The sequence below is a fragment of the Dromaius novaehollandiae genome, chromosome 17 (genome assembly GCF_036370855.1).
Source record: "Dromaius novaehollandiae isolate bDroNov1 chromosome 17, bDroNov1.hap1, whole genome shotgun sequence".
In the NCBI taxonomy this organism is placed as follows: domain Eukaryota; kingdom Metazoa; phylum Chordata; class Aves; order Casuariiformes; family Dromaiidae; genus Dromaius; species Dromaius novaehollandiae.
In genome coordinates this window covers 17,573,445-17,594,155 of record NC_088114.1, presented here as the reverse complement: position 1 = coordinate 17,594,155, position 20,711 = coordinate 17,573,445, and the positions used below count along the sequence as shown (strand labels likewise).

At 46.3% G+C, this 20,711-nt stretch overlaps 1 protein-coding gene across 2 annotated transcripts in view; it reads left to right on the top strand.

Moving 5' to 3' along the window:
* The window catches only part of OSBP2 (oxysterol binding protein 2), a 162,347-nt gene that overhangs the window by 35,816 nt on the left and 105,820 nt on the right, over window positions 1–20,711 (top strand). For both annotated transcript variants that reach the window (XM_064522377.1, XM_064522376.1), the window contains exon 2: window positions 3,378–3,586. In XM_064522377.1, the coding sequence (XP_064378447.1) occupies window positions 3,378–3,586 (209 nt within the window). The remainder of the gene's footprint in view (window positions 1–3,377; window positions 3,587–20,711) is intronic.

The following is a 20,711-nucleotide window of genomic DNA, read 5'->3' as shown; positions in this document are numbered from 1 at the left end:
CGGGTGGCTGTTTTGTACAGGCTGCTGTTGAGAAGGAGGGGAGGTTAGCAGTGGTAGAAAAAAGAGTGACTGGACATGTCCTAATGGAACTTGAAGTTGAACATAGCAAGATGGGAAAAGATGACCATTATAGAGGGGAATCGGAAACTTAGAGGGAGAGACTGGGCGTTGCCATGTCAGGATCGGCAAAGACATCTGCCCAACCGAGGCAACTTAAAAATCCAGGTGAAGATGAACTATCACCTTTTGGGAATACTGTGCCTAAAGGTGCCATAGTTTAGGAGCGGAAAGCTGAGAAAAGACATCTAGAATAAAGCAACAGGAAAAGTGGAGAAAAATAGTTGAAGGGTGGCGGATGCAGAGCCCTGGGACTTGGAGCGAGGCTATGTAACCTGGTGATTCCCAAGTTTGCGAGCAAAGGTTGTTGCTGCTTGTAGGACTGGCTCATCTGTGGAGAGGTGGTCTTGTTGTCAGCTGCTTAGTCATGCAGCAAAGAGCCTTGAAGCCTTCAAAACCAGCTGGAAAGAAGTTAGTATTTTTTGAGTTTGTTTTTTTTCACCCCTTGTGTACTCTTCAGAAAATGCTTCAAATAACTGGCCTGGATTTCTTTTAAAAAGCACTTGGGTGCCTGAGGAGCACAAGTGCCATGTTCTTTGATAGCCCTTTTGCTCTGAGTTGCTTTGCCGCCCTGAGTGAAGTGGTCTGTCCTCACTCGTACATGCTTACACAAGCTATCTGTGGCTGATGCAAACTCTTTGTAAAATGCTGGAGCTAAGCAGTTGTTTAAGGAGGCTTTCACCTGTCCTGGCCCTAAACCTAGTGGTTCTGAGTGCTGTTGTCTGACTTGTTCTTGTGCGTGTGTTCATCTAAAGCATGCTGGATGATGCGCAGGTAGTACCTGAATCGGCCTCTTCCGGGAGTGGTGATTCTTTCAGTGGAAGTCTTGTGACACTTCATGGTGGCCTCTCCTTGTTGCATGTTCTAAGCTGTTGAAAATATCCCATTGACTTCTGACATTATCTAATGCCTCTATCCACAAGAACTGAAGTTAAGAATGACAGACTTTTGTCATTGGGGACATTCCTTAGTAAGGACTATGTTGCTAGGCGTTGGGGAAAATGAAGGAGCCATTAGTAAGGGAAAGAAATTTTGGCAAATTCCTGTGATTCTTCAGTTCAATGAGCACCTGCTTAGTAATGTATTCTGCTGAAATGCTAGCAAAATTGCTCTAACTGTTGTCTGAAATCTCTCCAATTCCAGCATATCTTAATGTCAAGGAAAAGATCCTGAAAAGAGGACCATGGGAATGATTTGGACAAGAAGCACGCAAAACTACACGAGGCCTCTGTGCCCTGTGATGGCGTTGTTCTGATCCCCTCTTTCTTTTCTCCAGTATAATTACATGGACTTTGGGTGATTTAGGATTTTAAACTGGGTTTAAAAACTCTTCTAGGACCCTGACTACTACTTATGCTGGTGAAATTGGTGAACATGCTAGACAAGATTAAACTATGCTATAAGAAGTGATAGCTAGCGCTATAAGGGAGAAAAAGTGGAGGAGCTGAAGTTTCGAAATGTTATTGTCCGTCCTGCTTCAATCTTTTTTTAAAATAATGAAGTCTGTAGTAAATACCAGCCCGAAGGACCCTATTTTGCAATGTCCTGTATCAATGCAGGATAATAAGTACTCCGTGGTTTGAAGTGCTTGTAGTGGATGGGACAAATGTAAGTTTGGGGCGGACAGGAAACGCTTGCAGACCCGGAGCGTCACAGTGACAAATGTACCCCCATTTCTGGCAAAGGGGTAAGCAACTAAGAGGGAGAGATGGTGTCTGAGTATGTCTGCTGGGGTGGTGGTAAGCATTTAGGACTCTTTGTAGAGCTGTTTTAGGCTTTTGTAAATGCAGTAGTGAGTGTGGAGGCATTTATCTTTGTGCCCAAGTGCCTTTAAAAATCTAGTCTTTGGAACTTGTCACTTAAAAAAAAATTTTTTTTTTCTTAGGTGCTTCTGAAAACATTATGCTAAGTTGTGTTTTAAGAAGTAGCTGTCGGTTGCTATGTGGCTGTTCCCTAGCTTTCACGCTCTGAAAAGACAAAGTATCTCTGCATGGGCGGGAGGCCAGCTTTCAACCAGTGCCATACCTGCCGAAACCTTCACCAGCAGTCAGCGTGGGACCTGCTAGTCTCATGGGACTTGGGCCCTCTCGGGAATGAGAAGCAGGCAAGGGGAAAGAGGAAAATTGATAATAAAGACAAGTAATCGTTTTAGGTTCGATAAAGCTACAAGCCCGTGAAGGGCTAAGAGTACTCAAGCTCAGAAATACCCTTTCCTGAAAGGGAGAGTTGCAGTTATCACCGATGGTTCAAAGCAACCACCCTTCAAACAATCTGCTGTGTCTGCACCCTTGTTTCTGTTTTGGACTAGGAGAATTGGAGTATGGGACAGGGAGGCCTGTTGTATTTTTATCGAGGATTTGTTGACCTTGGCCTCTTAGCATGAAGTCTTGGGATGCTGCTGTAAGCAGTGGGGTAGCCGTGGATTAAGTCTGCTGCGGGATAGACTGAACAAAGAGCCTGATCCATGAATAATGATATCAAGAAAGGTTTCTATTAAACAAAGGCTTGTCTTTTTGTAGCTGCTTTGTAAACTGGTCACTAAGAGTTATGTGCAGCAGTGCCGGCATGCCCGTTTCTCCTTGGTATGCTGAGCTGAATACTTCTGGGGTGAACTGAGTTGGGAGTTTAGCCCCAGAAAAACATCCCATGCTCTTCACTGATCTAAGTAAACCTACTGAAGTAAGCAGCAATGCTGTCAGTAGTCAAGCTATTTTAACTGCGACAGAGGAATTATGCTGTACTCATTTGCCTTACAAATGGAGATCTTTGCATGCAAGATCTAATCAAACTGTTAGACAAAAGACCATGATTGAAAAGAGAGAATATAAAAAGCTACGAAATACTAGATCCCAGAAGTGGAATAGTAGGGAGTGGGAGAAAAGAAGCAGCAATGCAAATGAGGCAAGAAATGCCAGAGTTGTACAGTTGAGAATTTTATTTCTGGGGAAGCACGAGAGCTAAGCAGCTGCGTATGAAGCCCACCAGTGTAAGCGTTGAGGGAGTTGATGCAAGGGAACAAGCCACACAGCTCAATCCAAATGCTTTAGCCCATTCCTTATTTTTCTGTTTGAGAAGCTTTTCTAGGTTTCATGGCTTAAATGTGCTTTCTGCATTCTCAGGATATTTTACTGTAGGCCCTTGCTACCTAGGAAGGTGAACCCGCAGCAGCGAGCGATGGGTGTTCAGGAGCAGAAGTGAAGATCTGGGGACAGAGTGAATCCAGAGGGATTTATGCTTCCTTTTCCTCTGTTCCTGTGCAGGACACAGGCTGAAATGGCCCACACGTGTCGCGGAACCATCAACCTGTCAACGGCTCATATCGAAACGGAGGACTCTTGTAACATTGTGCTTTCCAATGGGGGAAGGACATACCACTTAAAGGCAAACTCGGAAGTGGAGAGGCAACGATGGGTCACGGCCCTGGAGCTGGCCAAAGCCAAAGCTATCCGCATGAGGAACAACCAGTCAGGTAGAGTGCGTATTAGAATGCAAACATGGGACTGGATCCTTTTTAAAACTTGGTTGTAAATCAACTCTTCTGTGCTTGCTTAAGTGTGCAGAAATCTTAGTAGATGCTATTTCATACACAATTAAAAACAGGTGATAGTTGCTGCGAGCCACAGAGGGTTTTCGACAATACTGTGTGCCCCAAATGTCTTCTTTTCTGGTCATGCAGCATTAAGCCAATCTTTTTAAAGCCCTGGTAATGACGACAAATTGCATTTGCAGGGAGTCGATAGAAATGAACTTGTACTTCTGTTGGAAAGCAGGACGTATGTGACTTTCTCCTGGAGAATTTGAATGGGTCAGTGTGGACAGGGAATGCTGCAGGAAACACTAAGCACAGCTGCGAGTAGCGCTCCTGGGAGCACCAGTTCACGATGCAGTGCCAGAGCCTTTCTTGTACGCTCATGGTTTGATAGTTCTGTAACATGCAATCCCTTGAGGAATGAAATTTGAGTTTAGCTCAGTTCTCTCTCTCAGTGCATATTTCCTGTTTTTTTTTTTCCCCCTCTACACACACTAAAATGGGGTGTGGTATTCATTAGTGTATGTTTGGGGCAACTGCATCATGTAAAGCTGTGAAAGCCACATGCACATTATGCAGCTCCTCCAGAGAGTGTCATTTTTACTGCTCCTTTATGAAATGAATGGAATAGGTGCTGAACAAACAGCGCATTTTAGAAATCTTGCGATGTTTGTAACTCTTCTGAAATTAATATTTGTTTTTCTTCCGCAAATAAGCATGGCTTCAAGTCACAGAAAACAAAAATAATAAATAATGTATTAAAAAGCCAGCCATCCCTTCTGTCCTAGAATAAAACTACTCAGAACTTACCTCGACTGCTGGAAATCAGACTTTATACAAGGGAAAAGGTGTAAGGAACATCTGGGTATGGTCGTTATAAAACGCTTAAAAATGAAAACACAGCTTCTAAAATACTCAGGGCATTTTATGAACGGGAGTGTGGGAAGGTGAGACTGAAAGGTCACAGCAAGACACTTACTGCACAGCTTTACACCTTGGGGCTGCTTTGGTCCAGTGCTCACATAGCATGTAGGAGGATATTGCTTTTCGGGTCTAGGTGTGAGGCTTTGGGCCACCTGTAAATGCTGCTCTGTGTTATCAGCTGCAGCAAATATAAATCTGTGAGTGAAGTGTTCCTGAACCTTAGCTTTCAGAATTGCCACCAAAGGAGGCAGCAATTGGGTCAGTGCATCAGTGAAAACTTCTCTTTTCCTTGGGGAAGTGTTGCTGTATCTATACCAAAACCAAAGCATGTTGTGGTGTGCTTGGTGCGACTGCTGTGCGCAGCTTCCCTTCTGAGCAGAAGTCTAGACTGTGTGGATGGGGATCGCTTTTTAATGCTGCCAGTTTATCAAAGGGCACAAAGTTAAAATAAGAATTTGACCACACTTGGAAGGCAATGCTTTAATGGTTTTTGTCTCTGTATCAGTGGGACAGTCACTTCTGATGCTGGCTGCCAGGGGCATCATGATGGCAATCTGTGCTTAACATATTGCTTTAAAGATAGCAGCAGAATGCCGTAACGTAAACAGTTTGACTTGCAGGAGAATAATCCCCTAGTCCTTGAGTGATGTGATCTGTTTTTTTTGTATAATTAGCTGTCCCACAAGTTCATATGGAAGTTGATTAGTACATGAGCCACTTACTCATTTTCCATAATTATTTAAATACACTGTTCCATGACGCTGGTATCCACAGATTTAGTGATACTGTGTTGTGAACCCTCTGGCCCTTGATACTGCAGTTCTAGAGTGTCTGCAAATACTAATGGGTAATAAAACTAAGAAACAGAAGATGGCACATTTCTAGGCATGCTTGTTTTGCCTGGCAAAGCACGGTTCTGCCAGGTCATGGATGCAGTGGACTTGCTACGGGTGCGGCAGAACCGGCATTTGTGTGAACCTTGCTTCTTCCATAGGGGAAAACCAAGTCCTTTAACCGGGCAGGTATTTGAAAAGGATCTTATGTGCCGGAGAAATGAGTGTGCTGCTAGACTTTTTCCTACATGAGTGCCTTGACATTCACCTTTTTCGAACGTTGGTGCGCGGAGGTTGCATAACACATCGGTTATGTGAAGGCATGCGTAAAGCAAAGAGCGGACAGCCTGCTACTGAGTTGCAGTTCAGTACGTAGCTTCAGGAAGATGTCAGTGATGCTGCCTTCAGAATTGTGTGCGATCATTTTGGTTTGTCTTCACATTAAAATACTGAAGATAGAGACTTCCTGTCTTAACACTCTGGACATGCTGAATTCCTAATTTCAGTAAGCTCAGGCCATAGTTTCAGGATATGAAGAGTTGGGCATTGGTGCTGCTGTTCGGTGTTAATCCTCCCAGCTGCTTGCTTCTGTTCCTGTGCTGCCGCTCCGTTGTGCTGACCCAACTCTTTGTGAGGCAGTGCTGTGAACCAGGCCAGGGAACTGATCTGGGTTAAATAACCTCCTGTTTTGCCGGGCTTTTCTCATCTGACCAAGGAGATAAGAGCTCTGTAAACAGGTGCTGAATCCTTGTGCTGCAAAATCAGAATTGAGGACTTTTGTGAATTACCTTCAACGAGCTGGTACTGTTTTCCCCAAGCTAGAGACCTTTTAATTAAGATAAAGAATGAATGTGTGTTAGGTTTGACTATCTCGCTTAAATTGAAATAAGCTTCCGAGCATCCTGTCCCTATAAATCCTGGGCCTCAGACAGAGCCACGAGGTGAGTGTTTACAAGTGGAGAGATGAGGCTGTGGATTTGTTGAAATCCCTAGGTCCTTCAGATCTGCTCGAGTGAGGAGTCCGCTGAGCCGATTCCTCTCAGTAGTGCCCAATCTGAGCTGATTCCTGAATGATCCCCAATGCCCATGTGTTTCCCAGGACTGCTCTGCAGAACCCACGTTGATGCATCAGGGCTGTCTTGGCCACTGGGTAGGAAGGGCAACTTGCTGCCATATGGCCGCATGCAGCCGAGGAGAGAGCACTGATAGCTCTGTGAGGCCAGAAGACTGTCAGAGAGCATTGCAGCTTGCCTTCCTGCTAGGGATGGAGGATTTGTGGGGCCAGTCATGAGGAGGAACTGGCAGCAGAACTGCATGGCCTGGCTGGGGTAGTGCCCACTGAAGCATGAGGGACTGCAGAATTGCTGAGGTTGGAAGTGCTGTCTGGAGATCATCTAGTCCAACCCTTTTTGCATGGAGCAGGGTCAACTAGAGCTGCTTGCTCAGGATCTTGCCCAGTTGGGTTTGGCATGTCTCCGAGGATGGAGGCTCTACAACCTCTCTGGGTAATCTGTTCCAGTGTTTGACCACCCTCCCAGAAAAAAGTAATAAAAAAATCTTATGTTTAAGTAGAATTTTCTGTATTTCAATTCATGCCTGTTTCCTCTTGTCTGGTCCCTGGCACCACTGAGAAGAGTCTGGCTCTGTCTTCTTTACTGTTCCTCATCAGGTATTTATGCATGTTGATAAGATACCCCTGAGCCTTCTCCTTTCCAGATGAAACACTCCCAGCTGTCTCAGTCTCCCCTTTCATGCCTGATGAATCTTTGTGGCCCTTTGCTGGGCTCGTTCCAGGGTGTCCATGTCTTCCTTCTACTGGGGAGCCCAGAACTGGACACAGCACCCCAGGTTTGGCCTCTCCAGTAGGAACAGGCTCGGTGAGGACAGAGAAACAGGTTTGTGTCTAATGCTGCCTGTGCTTCTGAAGAAGACAGAGGGGGAAGGAATGGTGTCCTTGGAGAGACTTCCTCCCTGGGCACTGCGTCCTGCTCTCCCAGCTGCAGGGAAGGTCTGTCTGGGATGTGGTAGGGGTCCGTCCTTGGTGGTCCCCACCAGTGTGCACAGGAACACAGGGGCTCCGGGGGAGGTGGCATGTTTTCTTCTGAGGAGATGACAGGCGAGTTCAGATCTGCTTCTTGTAAGACATTTCCAGCTGGTGAGCGCTGACGTGGCAGTCTCGGTTGTGGAGCAGCTTTTCTGACAGTGACTGCATGGTTACCAGCAGGTCTCTTTGCATGCGACGAGGTGCACCCAGGAGAGGAAGAGAGGCGTGGTTCCCGCTCCCTGACACTTGTTTATCCTCTGAGCATCCTTCAAGGTCTTTGTCAACAGGGGGAGTGGTAGGTTTCACTTATCTGGACTACAGTTCTGCTTTAGGATGAGTAACGGTAAGAACCTACGTAATTGCTTGGCAAACAGGAGTCCCTGCTTCCTGGCAGTTTGGAGGAACTTTCTGTTTTAGGACTAGGGTTGGACTGACTGTGGTTCCCAGGGCTCCCATGCCTGGGTACTCTGAGAAGCTGAGGTCCTTTGGAGTCCTCCTTTCATTGTGTTCATAAAGGATTAATGTGTTAGCATGAAATTAATTAAAAAAAAAAAAAAAAAAAAAGAGCCCCCCCCCCCCAAAAAAAAACCCTTGACCTGTTTTCTTGAAATCTCCTAAAGATAAGCCACACATTAGCTGCTGCTGAAAATCAAAACTCCAGCCCAGTTGTCAGACGTGGTGCTTAACTTCTGTTTTGTTTTGTAGCAATGAGCGTAACACATGCAGCTTGATGCTCAAGAGGATTTCTGAGTATCTGCCTCTAGTGGTTAGCAGGCTGGTTGAGAAGCAATCTGCAGCCCTTGGGTGGATCTTTTAATTAGTCATGTTGTGCAAACAAGGCTTCATTACAGGTGTCCTGTTCTTCTAGGGCCTTTGAGGACCTTTCGTTCACCATCAGCTTGGGCTTAACAGGTATGTTTATTGCTCCACCATAGGAGCATCACACGTGGCCTGAGCATAATCTAGGTTTTTCCATTAATTTGTATCTCCCCAGATAAGTGGTCTCTTACTACTTTCCAATTCCCAGGAGGCACAGAGTTGTGGGGAACACCAGTGTAAAATGACTTAATAAATGGGCAGTATATCTGCTACAACTACTGTAAGCGGTACTGTAACTTTTATAAATCAGGGTTATAGTGAGTACAAGACTGACCACTTCACCAGGAGCTTCTTGGTGTTTGAGATTTGACGGGTTGTAGGACTGATAATTCAGGTTAGCTCTACGAGTATCAAACTACTGGGCGAATATTTTGGGATGGATGAAACCTGTCTTTTTTCCCTCCCGGTAGTTTTCTTGAAATAAACATATACAAAGGCATCTTTTAACTCAGCTACTGGCTAGTTTGAACTGTGCACTTGAGGATAGATTCCATTTTCCTGGAGTTAATTCCCATTTCTATTTTTAAGAAATAGTGAAACTAATACCCAAACCGAGTATGAGGTCAGAGGCTCGTTTGTAATTGAAGAAGATTTGATTTCCACTCTATCTGTTGTAAAGCAAAGACCATTTTGGTAACAAGTTGTGAGATGGAGCAGTTGCATGCAAATACTCACGGATGTTACATGAGAGAGCTTGGTTTGTTATCTTGTTTTGCTGATGAGAAACTAGTAGGTGTTCATAAAGCTGCCTAGTATCCCCTACTAATACCCAGGGGATTAGTGGCAGAAAGCGAGAGTAGAGCTGAGTTGTTGTCTTATCTTTCTCTGCACTTACAGTGTAGCGCTTAATTCCCTTAATATATGACATAACGTTATGGTAGAAGGGTAATAAAAGCTGCTGAATGGCTCCCTGTAGCCCTCTGTTCTTCAAAATCTGGAATTCTTATTTGCAGTTGCATTTATAAAATGTTGTCCAAATCCTGGTAAATTTGATTCAGTTAGATGGTGCCCAGTTCAACCATTGCATGGGAACAGCAAGAACAGCTTATATGTGCATCAGCGCTTGATGTGGCCCTTGGTGAATGGCTGTTTATCTGTTCCGAAAGTAGCAGATTTTTGTAATCGCCCTCTGTTTGTATTACTGTAAGCTCTTTCCAGCCTTTTTTGTTTACCATATTGTACTCATATCACCCCTTGGATTTTTGTCAGCTTATGCATTAGCCTGTCGATAGCTGGAGTCCTTGCACGGAGCGCCAGTCTTTAGCGGGGTGGTGAGATGTGCCAGGGAGGCCTGCACCCTTTGTGGCTGCGTTGTGCCTTTTGCGAGATGGGGAGCTGCTCTTCCTTCTCTGCGGGTATTTTCTCTCCTGCTCGGGCTGAGCTTGCAGGGCTGAGCTTGCATGGCTGAGTACGATATATTGGAAGACTTCCGTAACTCTCGAAGGCCAGGCGTGACGTATAGCAGAAAGTCTTTTGTGTGTGCATCGTGGGCTTTCTTCTCTCTGCAGACGTGGCTGGAATCCATGAGGATGCAACGCCCGAATATTTGTCGGGGATAGCCTGCAGTTACTGAGGGAGTAAAAATATCCTTTTGTTTTAGGGCAGTATTGTGAGATACAGGAGTTAATTACGTGAAACTGTGAATGCTGAATATTTGAGAATTAATCCCGTGGCTATGTGAGTGAGGGAGTCTTCGGAAAAGCTTGCAAGGGGAGGGCAGAAATGTCGTTTCTGGTGCTTTAAACACCATATTTTATGCTGGAAAACACCCAGGAATGAACCTGAGCTGCTTGGTGATGGATCAGAGAGGTGAGGGAGCAAGTGACTTTGTGATCCCTTGCTCTGTAGTCTATGAGAGGAGAGGGTGAAATCCGCTGCTGCGCCTGGGGTCAGCCTCTAAATAGGAACATGGTGTGGGGGCATTGCGTCACTGGCAGAGCGTGTGCAGATTTCGGGCTGGCCAAACGCATTTTCTTTCTGCATAATACTAAAAATACAAGAGTTAGCTAGATAGGTCAGTGTTTGCATCCATGCCAAAATCAACTCGCCTGACTAACCTCTCCCAAAGGCATCTAGTGCCTAATGCCAGGGCTTAGGAGCTGTCAGCACAGAAGCAAAGTTGGGAATTGCTAGAAAAAGAAGAAAATTGAAAATTAAATTTTGCTCCGTGTGTAGCTGTGATGCCTACCCCACGGGAAAACTGTGGTTCTCGTCATGCCATCTCCCAAAGTTTTCAGCAGAGCGAAAAGATTAGAAAGGGGCAATAAGGTTAACCAGATTAATAAAACCTCTTCCACAAAGGGGAATATGGAAAGTAAGAGTTCAATGTGGAAAAATAACAGCTGCAGATATTGAAGATAGTAAATGTTGTGGAAAACATAGGGAACAATTACTTATAGCAAGAACAAAGAGGAAATTGTCAGGTTGTAATCGTAAAATAAGCGGGAATAATTCATATATCGTATAACACAAAATTAAATGGTGCAGCTCACTGCAGGAAGCCAGAAAGCTTGGAAAGAGATTGGACGGATTTGTGCACAATTTAGTCGTTGAAGGATATTAGCTGTAATTTTCTATACAAGATGCAGCCCAGGAGATCCTTAAACAGCATGCTACCAGAAGCTAGGGAATATGCCCAGAAAAAAATTAGTTCATGTGCCCTGCTTTATCCTTTTTTCTAAACATTTTTTGTTCTTCCCTGGCTGGAGAAGAGACGAAGCTGCACGAGCATTTAAGCTGACCCAGCGCGACCGTATTGGCAAGTCTACTGTTGAAGTGGGACTCCCCCAAATCTCCCCCCGTCGGGTTTCATGTGGTGTTTCCAGCCTCTTGGGGTTGTGACAGTCCCTGCAGGTGCAGGGGGCAGGATTCGGTTCTGGATCAACACCCAGCTGCGTCCAGGTGCAAGTTGTGGGTCTGTGCTCCCGACGTATGGGGAAGGGGAAAACCTCATCAGGAGTCTTAAGCAATTCAGCCAAGTTCGTCCCTTTGATGAGCTCAGTCCAGGCTCCTTGGCTTTCATGGGGGCTTGGGCACCCAGTGCCTGTGGCAATATCTACGTTTAGGTGAACCGACCCAAAGTGCTGACATTTTTGCTGCATGAAGTAATGCCAGAACATACATTTGGAGAAGGGAGAGAAAGGTTCAAGGGACTTGGGACAATGCGGTGGACTGCTTGGATATGGTTATTCTTACTGACTTAATCAGTTGTTTTCTTCTTAGTAGCGGGAATGATTAAAAGCAGCTTCACGGGGGCTTGTTTGCAGACTGGAGGAAGTCAGGAGCTTTGAGCGGTGCAAAGTGTCTTGGAAGGTGGCAAATGGAGGAGGACAGAGGGTTTGGTTCGTGCTTCTGGTGTCTTCTGCTCTGCTGCAGAAACTCATCATGTGAGTCAGAACGTAAAGGGTACATGCAACTCTGGAGGGCAGAAATGGCATCTTAGAGGCCGGTACTCCCACCCATAAGTTTGGCTTGCAGGTCATGGGGAGAGAGCCGAGATACAGCTCTCATGGTTGCAACTCATAAGCAGGCTGTCAGCAAGTAGCTCTGCTGTTTTAGCATGTTAGATTCAGCCAGTTTGTAGTGGCTCTATAGTATTATTATTAAAAAGGATCCAAAATAAGTCATTTCCTACCTATTCCAGTAGTTGCATCGGTGGTAGTTTCAGTTCTGTTGCTTGACATATTTTGGCTGGGCTTTTTCTTTCTTTCCAATTAAGGGGGTTTTTGTTTGCCTAAGGTATTTTGACTTGGGAACGTGATGCTGTAAGGCATCTGCAAGCTTCCCTGCCCCAGCTTTGTGAACGATGCCTGTGTTGGCTTGCTCCCTTTCCCCACAGCTAGCTCCTGGGCAGGTGGCGTTTGCTTGTGTTTCTGTGCTGTGATTGTGGCGAGAGTAGACAGTCGTCGTCATTGCTGTCCCACATGCCAGCTCATTTTTTGTCGTCACCGCGCTTGCTATTTCCAGCTCCTGCCAGCGCTTTCTGCAAAATTGTTCCCTTTCCTGTCCTCCTTGTGATGCCTCTTCATCCTGTTTATCTGCTCGGCTGTTTTGTTACTAACTGTTTTACCCTCTGTTTGTAGGACTCATATGTGTGGAGGTGTTTGCTACCAGCATGTGGTTACTCTGTTCTTCTAATTATTTTTTTGACCCTTGGAGCCTGGAGTTTCCCAGGACAGCAGGCTGCTGCTAACTGTGCCAGGAGTCGCTGCCATGGAAAGGAGAATTGACAGTACTGTTGAGATGGAATAACTTTCTTGGATTCAGTCTTTAATGATCCTTTTTCCTTTCAGTGTCTTCTGCTGCTCACTTCTCTGCAAACACATGTCATCGTGGTGGTTTCTTTCCTGTTTTCCTGTGAAGTTGCTATCCAAATGGATTATTCCATCTCAGCTTTGCTACTGCCTTTGTGCCAACCTGGGTGCTATGGTAAATACTTTAGCTTCTCCTGCTGTAGCCAGAGGGATGGCGTAACGCACGGGGAGTGTGGGATGTGTGAACCCCCTGCAAGCCAGCTGTCCCGACGCTGCAGAGGAAACCAGCCGGAGCTGCGCCTGCTGTGTTAGACACCACTGAAGAGGTTTATTGCTTTGTCAAAGTAGAGCGTTTTTTTTGAACTTTGCCGAATTCCTGTCACATTCATTTTGAAAAAATAACGGCAAGTGGAAATTCTTTGAACGCTTCATGGTGGTCTTCAGGATTTTTCATATATATATATATATATACACATATGTGTGTGTGTGTATGTATGTGTGTATATATATATATATATATATATATATGTGTGTGTATATATATATATATATGTGTGTGTATATATATATATATATATTAGTTTCTGGAAAGGCGTTCTATCCTTTGTCTTTCTGGCAGCATCCAGGAAAGATTTGAATACTTTTATCTGTTCCAGTCCTTTCTTATAGGTAATCCCACATGAGTTATGTCAGTGATAGAATTGCAAGGTCTAAGCGTTCAGAAACAATATCAGTATTAGTCTCTGTAAGATAAGGTTAATTTAGGCTCACTTAGAAATAATTATGCTAGTTGTCAGTCCTGCATGTCTGATGGGGTCTGAGGTCCAGGGTCGGGTGAAGGCTGTATTTGGAAGCTGTGTCAGCATCAAGCATTAGAATATGAAGCTTTCTGCCAGCTGGAGCTTGAATTGGTTCCAGTGAACTACTTGAGCCATCCTGAGTGGGGGACAGTGTGGTTCTTCTGTCCCCTGTTGTGTTCTCCACATGCTGCTGCTTTTTGTTTCATAACCCTTTGCCTTCCTCACTGAAAACCTGACCTTGGGGGAGAGGCTGTAAAAATAGTCCTTACTTCTCCAGATCTCTCAGTAATCTGGTTAGCTGGAAACCTGCAGGTCAAGTTGATGAAGCTGCATCCTGGCAATGTCCTGTGGGGCTCAAATGAGGTTGTCTGTGGTTCAGGTCCTTGTTTCACAAGCATTTGCCTTGCTATTAGCACAGCATAACTGTGGGGCAGAGTCTGTTCCTAGCTATCATGCAGTTTGATGGAACAAAGCATCTGGGCATCTTGTGGGGAACGGAGGGGGCCTCCGAGGCAAGGTGAGAGCTTTTTGGGCTTAGATGTCTGGAAATGACCTTAGCCCTCGCTACCCCCTAGGCTGTCTGAAGCAGAATGCTTAGGGGCTATCAGGATGGGGTTGTCACAGCAAACCGTCTAAATACAGAGGGGAAAGGAGGATTGACTCCTTTTAAAATGCAGGTTGTTCAAGCAAATGTTTTGAACGTTTTTCTGGCATGTTCTGGGAAACTCAAAAACGAAAGGGAGAACAGCATAGCATTTTTGTTGTTGTTGTTGTTCTTGTTGTTGCTTTAGAATAGATCTGATGAGCCTGGGAGCTTTTCTTAACCTCAGGAGTGTGCAGACTAAGTAGGTGCTTCCATTGATTTCACAGAGGAAGCCCTGGGTGTCTCCAAGGCCTGAAGATGTGAGGAGCAGGGGGCAAATGCTTAATCGGGTGTCTGAATATCTGCAACTGATGGGATCTTGATAAATGGATACTCAGCTGAAATGAACTGTAAACAGTTTGAAACTTGAACAGCCTAAAACTACATCTTTCATGCACTGAAGACTAGTGAAGCTGAATTTTAAAGAAGTGGAAAGCTTCTGCCTAACAATGCAGGCATGAGCAGGCAAGGGGGGATCTCTCAGACTTTTTCCATATGTCCTAAAATCCCCCTCCCCTTTTCTTTCAAGATAACTTTTCTTTTTAATTTGCCTGTTCCCTTTTTCCACCTCACTCCTATGTTATACTTACCTGATAAATATGCTTAACTCCTCAGTTTGATCCTGATCTTTTCCTTGTCTTACATATAAACATGCTATATATTATTCTATAGCAGAGGTAATCCATGATAGTCGTAGCAAAGGAACACAGAAAATGGTGCTTATGTAACACGGCAAATTAAATATTGCAGCAGAGAGCTATAGTGGAGACTGCAGTATATAGGCCATCTCGACTGCTGCAGCCTCGTCCTTTGGAATAAACTGAAGGAGTGCAGCGCTGCTGCTGTGTGCGCTGCGTGGTTGCCAGCTGAGCACTGGAGTGGTGTAGATGGAAAATAACTTATCGTGCAGCAGCAGTTAAAGGCGAGGGAAAGATTGACAAAATGAGCTAAGGTACTCTCTCCTTCTTTCAAAAGAGAAGAAAAAAAAGGTGCATAGTATTATTTGAGAAGCAGTATGTGGTAGTGTTGTAAAGACGTGTGGTGTACGCGGGATCAAGTGGGGTTCAGATGTAGTGTAGGAGCTGATATCCCAGCTCACACTCTTCACCTCTTCTGCAGAACATGTCCTGATGCCTTTCTGACAGTGCAGGTATGTCCTGGCTGGAACTTTTCTGCTGGGAAGCAGCTCTGCAGAGAAGGACCTGGGAGTCCTGGTGGACACCAAGGTGACCATGAGCCAGCAGTGTGCCCTTGTGGCCAAGAAGGCACATGGTATCCTGGGCTGCATTAGGAAGAGCGTTGCCAGGAGGTCGAGGGAGGTGATCGTACCCCTCTACTCAGCCCTGGTGAGGCCACATCTAGACTAGTGTGTTCAGTTCTGGGCTCCCCAATACAAGAGAGACATGGAGCTACTGGAATGGGTCCAGCAAAGGGCTCCTAAGATGATGGAGGGACTGGAGCATCCCTCATAGGAGGAAAGGCAGAGAGAGCTGGAACTGTTCAGCCTGGAGAAGAGAAGGCTGAGGCGGGGGGTATCTTATAAGTGTCTGAAGGGAGGGTGTCAAGAAGATGGGGCCAGACTCTTTTCAGTGGTGCCCAGTGATAGGGTGAGAGGCAAGGGGCACAAATGGAAACAGGAAGGTCTGTCTGAATGTGAAGAAAAACTTCTTTAATGGGAGGGTGACAGAGCACTGGGACAGGTTGCCCAGAGAGGTTGTGGAGTCTCCTTCTCTGGAGATACTCAAAAGCCATCTGGACAGGTCCTGGGCAACGTGCTCTAGGTGACCCTGTTTGAGCAGGTGGGTTGGACTTAGATGATCTCCAGAGGTCCCTTCCAACCTTGACCATTCTGTGACTGCTTCGATTAGTGGAGAAAACATTTGCACTGCTGCGCAGGGGAGCAGGAGGAAGGATGGAGGCAGCTGCTTGGGTTTCTGAGCACCTCCCTTCGCCATCTCCCTGCTCTTGTGGAGTGTATCAAGCTGCAAAGTGAAGCACTCTGAAGTCGGAGGAGGAGTGCGTGCTCAGATGTACGGCTGAGCTACCGCCGTTTAAAAATGGCAGGGTAAAAGATGTTGGGCTGTCAGTCGCTTCTGCACTGAAAGCCGCCAGGCACGCCGTGACTGCACTTCTTTCGTGGTCTGGCAGACTGGTGGCACAAACCCCTGAGATGTATTTTAGGGCTTCTAAATCCTATTACAGGAGATGGTAATTGAGTGGATTGTGCGCAGATGAGATGTGCTCCGTGGCAATGACAGGCAGTACTGCCTGTTCTTGGTACATTTGTTTTTTGGAGCTTTTTGGGCTCCTGTATCCTCAGGGCTACAGGTGAGGCTGCATTAAAAAAGCCCTTGAGGAGAGGGGGAAAAAACCCCTGAACGTGACTGCAGAGGAGTGAGCAGAGTGAGCTTTTATAAACTGCTTTCAAGAGTAAGTGTTGACAGCTGCCACAGCAGAAGTGATGCGACGTGTGCGATGGTGGGCAGGCGCCTTCGCTCCCACCCCGGCTCCTGGAAAGCTGGTCCTGCTGGAAGAAGTAGGACGCGTGATGTGCAGGTTTGCGTCAAAGATGCGCGAATCTGAGTTTGAAGTGCTTGCGCGCTGTTCTGGCCTGCAGGACCAGCTCTGCTTCTCTGAGGGTTTGCTGCCAGTGCGACTTGCTAGAACTTTTTGAATGGAAAACCTCTTTTCACTGTGATCTTGAAGTGAGCTTTTGAATTTTTATAGGACAAATACTGCTTTAAATTGTAGCTCACTTTGTTCCTTTGTATCTGCTAATGTCACAGCAACGTGACTTTTCAGAACGGCACTGTGTATGACTCTCATACCTTGCACCTGTCCTCAGCCCCAGGCTGTCCTTCTGGCTGTCCCTTCTGTGCAAAGTACCTTCTGCAGGCAGCTGAGTTAGGGATGGGGGATGCTAATTTTGTGGCTTGCAAATGTTAAAGTCCAGCAAGGATAGGGCTGCATTGAAGCCTGCTGGTGCAGCACACGTGGAGCATGAAACAGTCCACCCCCTTCCTTCTGCAAAGCTACCAGGGTTGTGCATGGGGGACCCTCGTGTGGTTACAACCACACAAGGAAAAGGCTTTTTTTTTTTTTCTTCTTTTTTTACTGATGCATAAAGAGTTTGCTGCAAGTTTGCAGGGAGGAAAACTCCTTCCTGGTCTCCACTCGGTGGTCTCATCGTGGCTGTAGGAGCAGGAGGTTGGGCAAAGGCAAGGCCCGATGGTAGCTCTTTATAGCAATAGTGATACTGTGTTTTCTTTCCCCTTGGCAAGCTTAAAAAGCCAATGCTTCATCAGCAGAAATGGGGGAGGGATATGTATCTATGGGGATTACGCTACTCTTTGAATTAAGCATCATGAAATTAACAGTGACAGTGTATTTTGTTTTGCCATATTTGTATTTGCTGTAAAAATTTTATTTATTTAAAAAGTGCTGATTATCCTGCTACTATTTTATTTTTCTCCTGTATCCATCTTGCTTGCTCCTGTAAAACTTGTGTTTTTTTCCTTCATTTTATCAGTTACCGGACTCTTACCCTGTACTGCAGACAAACACCGCTGCCGATTCATTGTGTACGAGTGCATGGCTTGATTTAGGTGTTAATTCCATCATTTCATGGTTTTCTGCTGTTTGTAAATAAATGTTTCCATTGTCTAACGCTTTCTGGCTTTTCTGTTGCTTCCACTTGTTTCTATCATTTTTACACGCTTTAAGAAATAAGAATTTGCCAAGGTCGCTTGTCAGGACTGCAAAGCAAAACTAAAAAGAAGACGGGGACTTGTGCACACGTTACCTAAATTAATATTCAAGTACCTCATTTTGAAAAAGGCAAGTGGCACTTGGTTATTTCACGGGCGTTGGAAATACCTGTTGCCTGTCCTTTCTTTCCTCTCCACTTGAAGGGTCCCGTCCTCCATCTGCCATGGACCTGAAGGCGGTCGGGGGCTTTTGCTTCATGTCTGTCCAGTCCATTTCCCTTTAACTGTTGTTCTGAGCGTGCGGATGCAGGAAGGGGGAGTCACTGCGACTGGCTGCGTAGCTTTTTACGGGGCTTGATGCAGAGACCAGAACAAATTCATCTAGACAGGCCCGTGAGCTGGTGGTGGGTGCTTTCTGGCACAAAACTGGTTCCACATGAATGCTGAAACCTGGAAAGTGCAATGCGCCGCTCATGCACGGGTTGTGTCTGCTTCTGTGAACTGTTGTGGGGGGGATTAGTCGCCTGAGCCCTCTGGCTTTAGTATGATGCTGGCTGGTTTTGGACAGTAACTGTGGGAGAATGGAGGCGCTAGCTTTGATTTGTATCAGTGTGGCTGTTTTTGTCCATTTGGACAAGGACTTTTTCAGTGAATGGTTAGAAAAACTCACAGTACACCAAGGGTCCCCAGAGCAGTTCGCTGCTCGTTTGATTGCTGCTGGAGGAGCCTGGCCTGGTTTATCAGACACCTGATGCTAGAAGGGTGTGCTGGGAAGCAGGGTGCTGCTGTTGCTTGTCTCGCTGTTGCGGACCCTGCGGCTTGTCCGACTGATGCCTGCCTCCAGCAGACGATGCATCGCAGCAGAAACGTCTGCTTTAAAGAAATGTGTTTCTCTGCTGCTGAAAGATCGTAAAGGGACTTTGGGAATGAGCGCGAGCTCAGGGCACTCCTGGACCACCTCACTGGGAGATTATAGTCTCTGCCTTCACCAGCAGCTTTCTGCAGCAAGGGCCTTCCCCAGGGAGACTGCAAGGTTTGATGCTGCTAGAGAAACAAGCTGAAGGCTTGTGAGTAGGTAGCAGGGGGCCGGCTGCCTGCCCACGTTGCTGCCCTGAGATCTCTGCGTGGGAGAGGGATGGAGATGCAGCTTGAGGCCATCTCTGGTTCGACTGTTCTGAGCTGACGGTGTCTCCATTCTGCCCCTGAGCCATGTCTGGTTGTCTTTGCCCATGGCAGAATATGGGAATGGCCTGGATTTAGAGGTAGTGGGAGCACAGCGGGGACAGATTGCCACTGTGAGCTCCTACTGCTTCTGCCTTTCCGTCCTAATCCTGGCAAGCGTGAGCTCAGTGTGAATTTGTCACGTTGCTTATGTGCCTCGTCCCTTCAGGGTAGTGTGATCCCGTGCCCTGAGAACGGGATGGAAACGTGGGCTCCTTTGCCTTTGCAGCTTGAGTGCCTGCGAACTGTTTTAAAATAATTCTGGGATTGTTTTGATAAAATGTGTGCTCAGTGGCCAATTTGTATCTGTCTACAAACAAAGTTGAGTCAAGCATTAAGTAAGCCAACCCCTGGCAGCTGCTAACCAGGGAAGGGGGGCATCATGCTGCGTCCAGCCATCAAATGGGCATTGAATTTGGGCTCTTTTGCTGGCTGTTGATGCTGTGGCTTGGATCCACACCCACCCAGATTTCTGAGTTGCTGGTGGAGCCAGTATTTTGGATTTCTAGTCGAGTCTGGTGCTGCTGACCTGGTGCACTTGGACTGCAGTGGAGGTGGGCTGGCCTTGGCCCGCTGCAGCAGAAACCGGCTTATGTTCCCCTCGGCAGCGTCAAGGGGAAATTCTGACCTGGCCGTACTCAAGCGGTGTCTGGCGAGCGGTGCAGGCTCATTGCTTTGCTATAGAGCTGGCGTATAGCTAGCTTTCTGTAACTTTTATTACCCAGCTTTCTTTAGGGAAGAATTGTCCTCAAGGCCAGTTAGCGAAACCAAAGCCAAGATGCAGGATCTGGAGCAGACACTGGTGATCAGCTGGAAATGCCCTTTGCTGGGAAGCAGCAGCAGGCAATGCATGTCCTATTCCTGAGTGCTTGGCCCGCACTTAAAGATCATGGGGAGCGAGCAATAAGCCCATAGGCTTTTTTCCAGGCTGAAATGTTCCTGTAGGCCAAGCCCTGTCTGCCATCGGCCATCTATCCTTCCTGTGATGGAAAACCTGTAAGCAGGAAGCCTTATGCCTTGGAAGACGCAGAGTGATCTTCATCCCTAGAGCCTGGCCTTTTCTCCCTTTGCTTTGCAAGGCTTTAGCTGTGCAGTGGGACATAGGATCAGGCTGGTGTGGCTCAGGCAAGAAGGACGATTTCCTCTGCTATAGGATTCTTCAGTTTACTTTAGCTCCCTGTGTTGGGATGCTGTGAAGACAGAGTCTGGGAACAGCTGGTGCTCTGTCCCACTCAAGGTTTTGCTTAAACGTGCAATCTGGTTTATTCTGTTTAAGCACCAAACCCATGTTGCTTTGCAAACTTGGGGACTGCAAACTGCTGCTGTGTGGTGGGTTCACTGTGACTGTGAGGTTGGCTGTGTGCAGCCTAGGTTCATTCAGCTATTTAGCTCCTAACTTTCCTATTTGGTTCAATAAGTAGGCAACCATTTCAGTCACTTGCCTACATACTTGGATGTGTATCAACAGCCCTACATTCAGTGCAGATTACATATGAGGAGCACATGCCTTTCGTGGCCTTGGTAAACCATCCCTGCGGCGATCCCTGGAGCTTGGTCTGTCTTTTGGGGATCAAGTGGTGTTAAGCAGCCTGCGAGTCTTGGCTTGTCACTGAAGGCAAGTTTCTCTCTTGCCCTGTCCTTGCGTGCAGTGTATATTCCCTGCTATTTAAAAATCCCTGTGTGGGCGGAACAAGTGGGAAGGATGATCTGTTTCATTCGTTTTCTGCTGTGCTTGCTAATATTAGTTTGATTTGTCGTTTC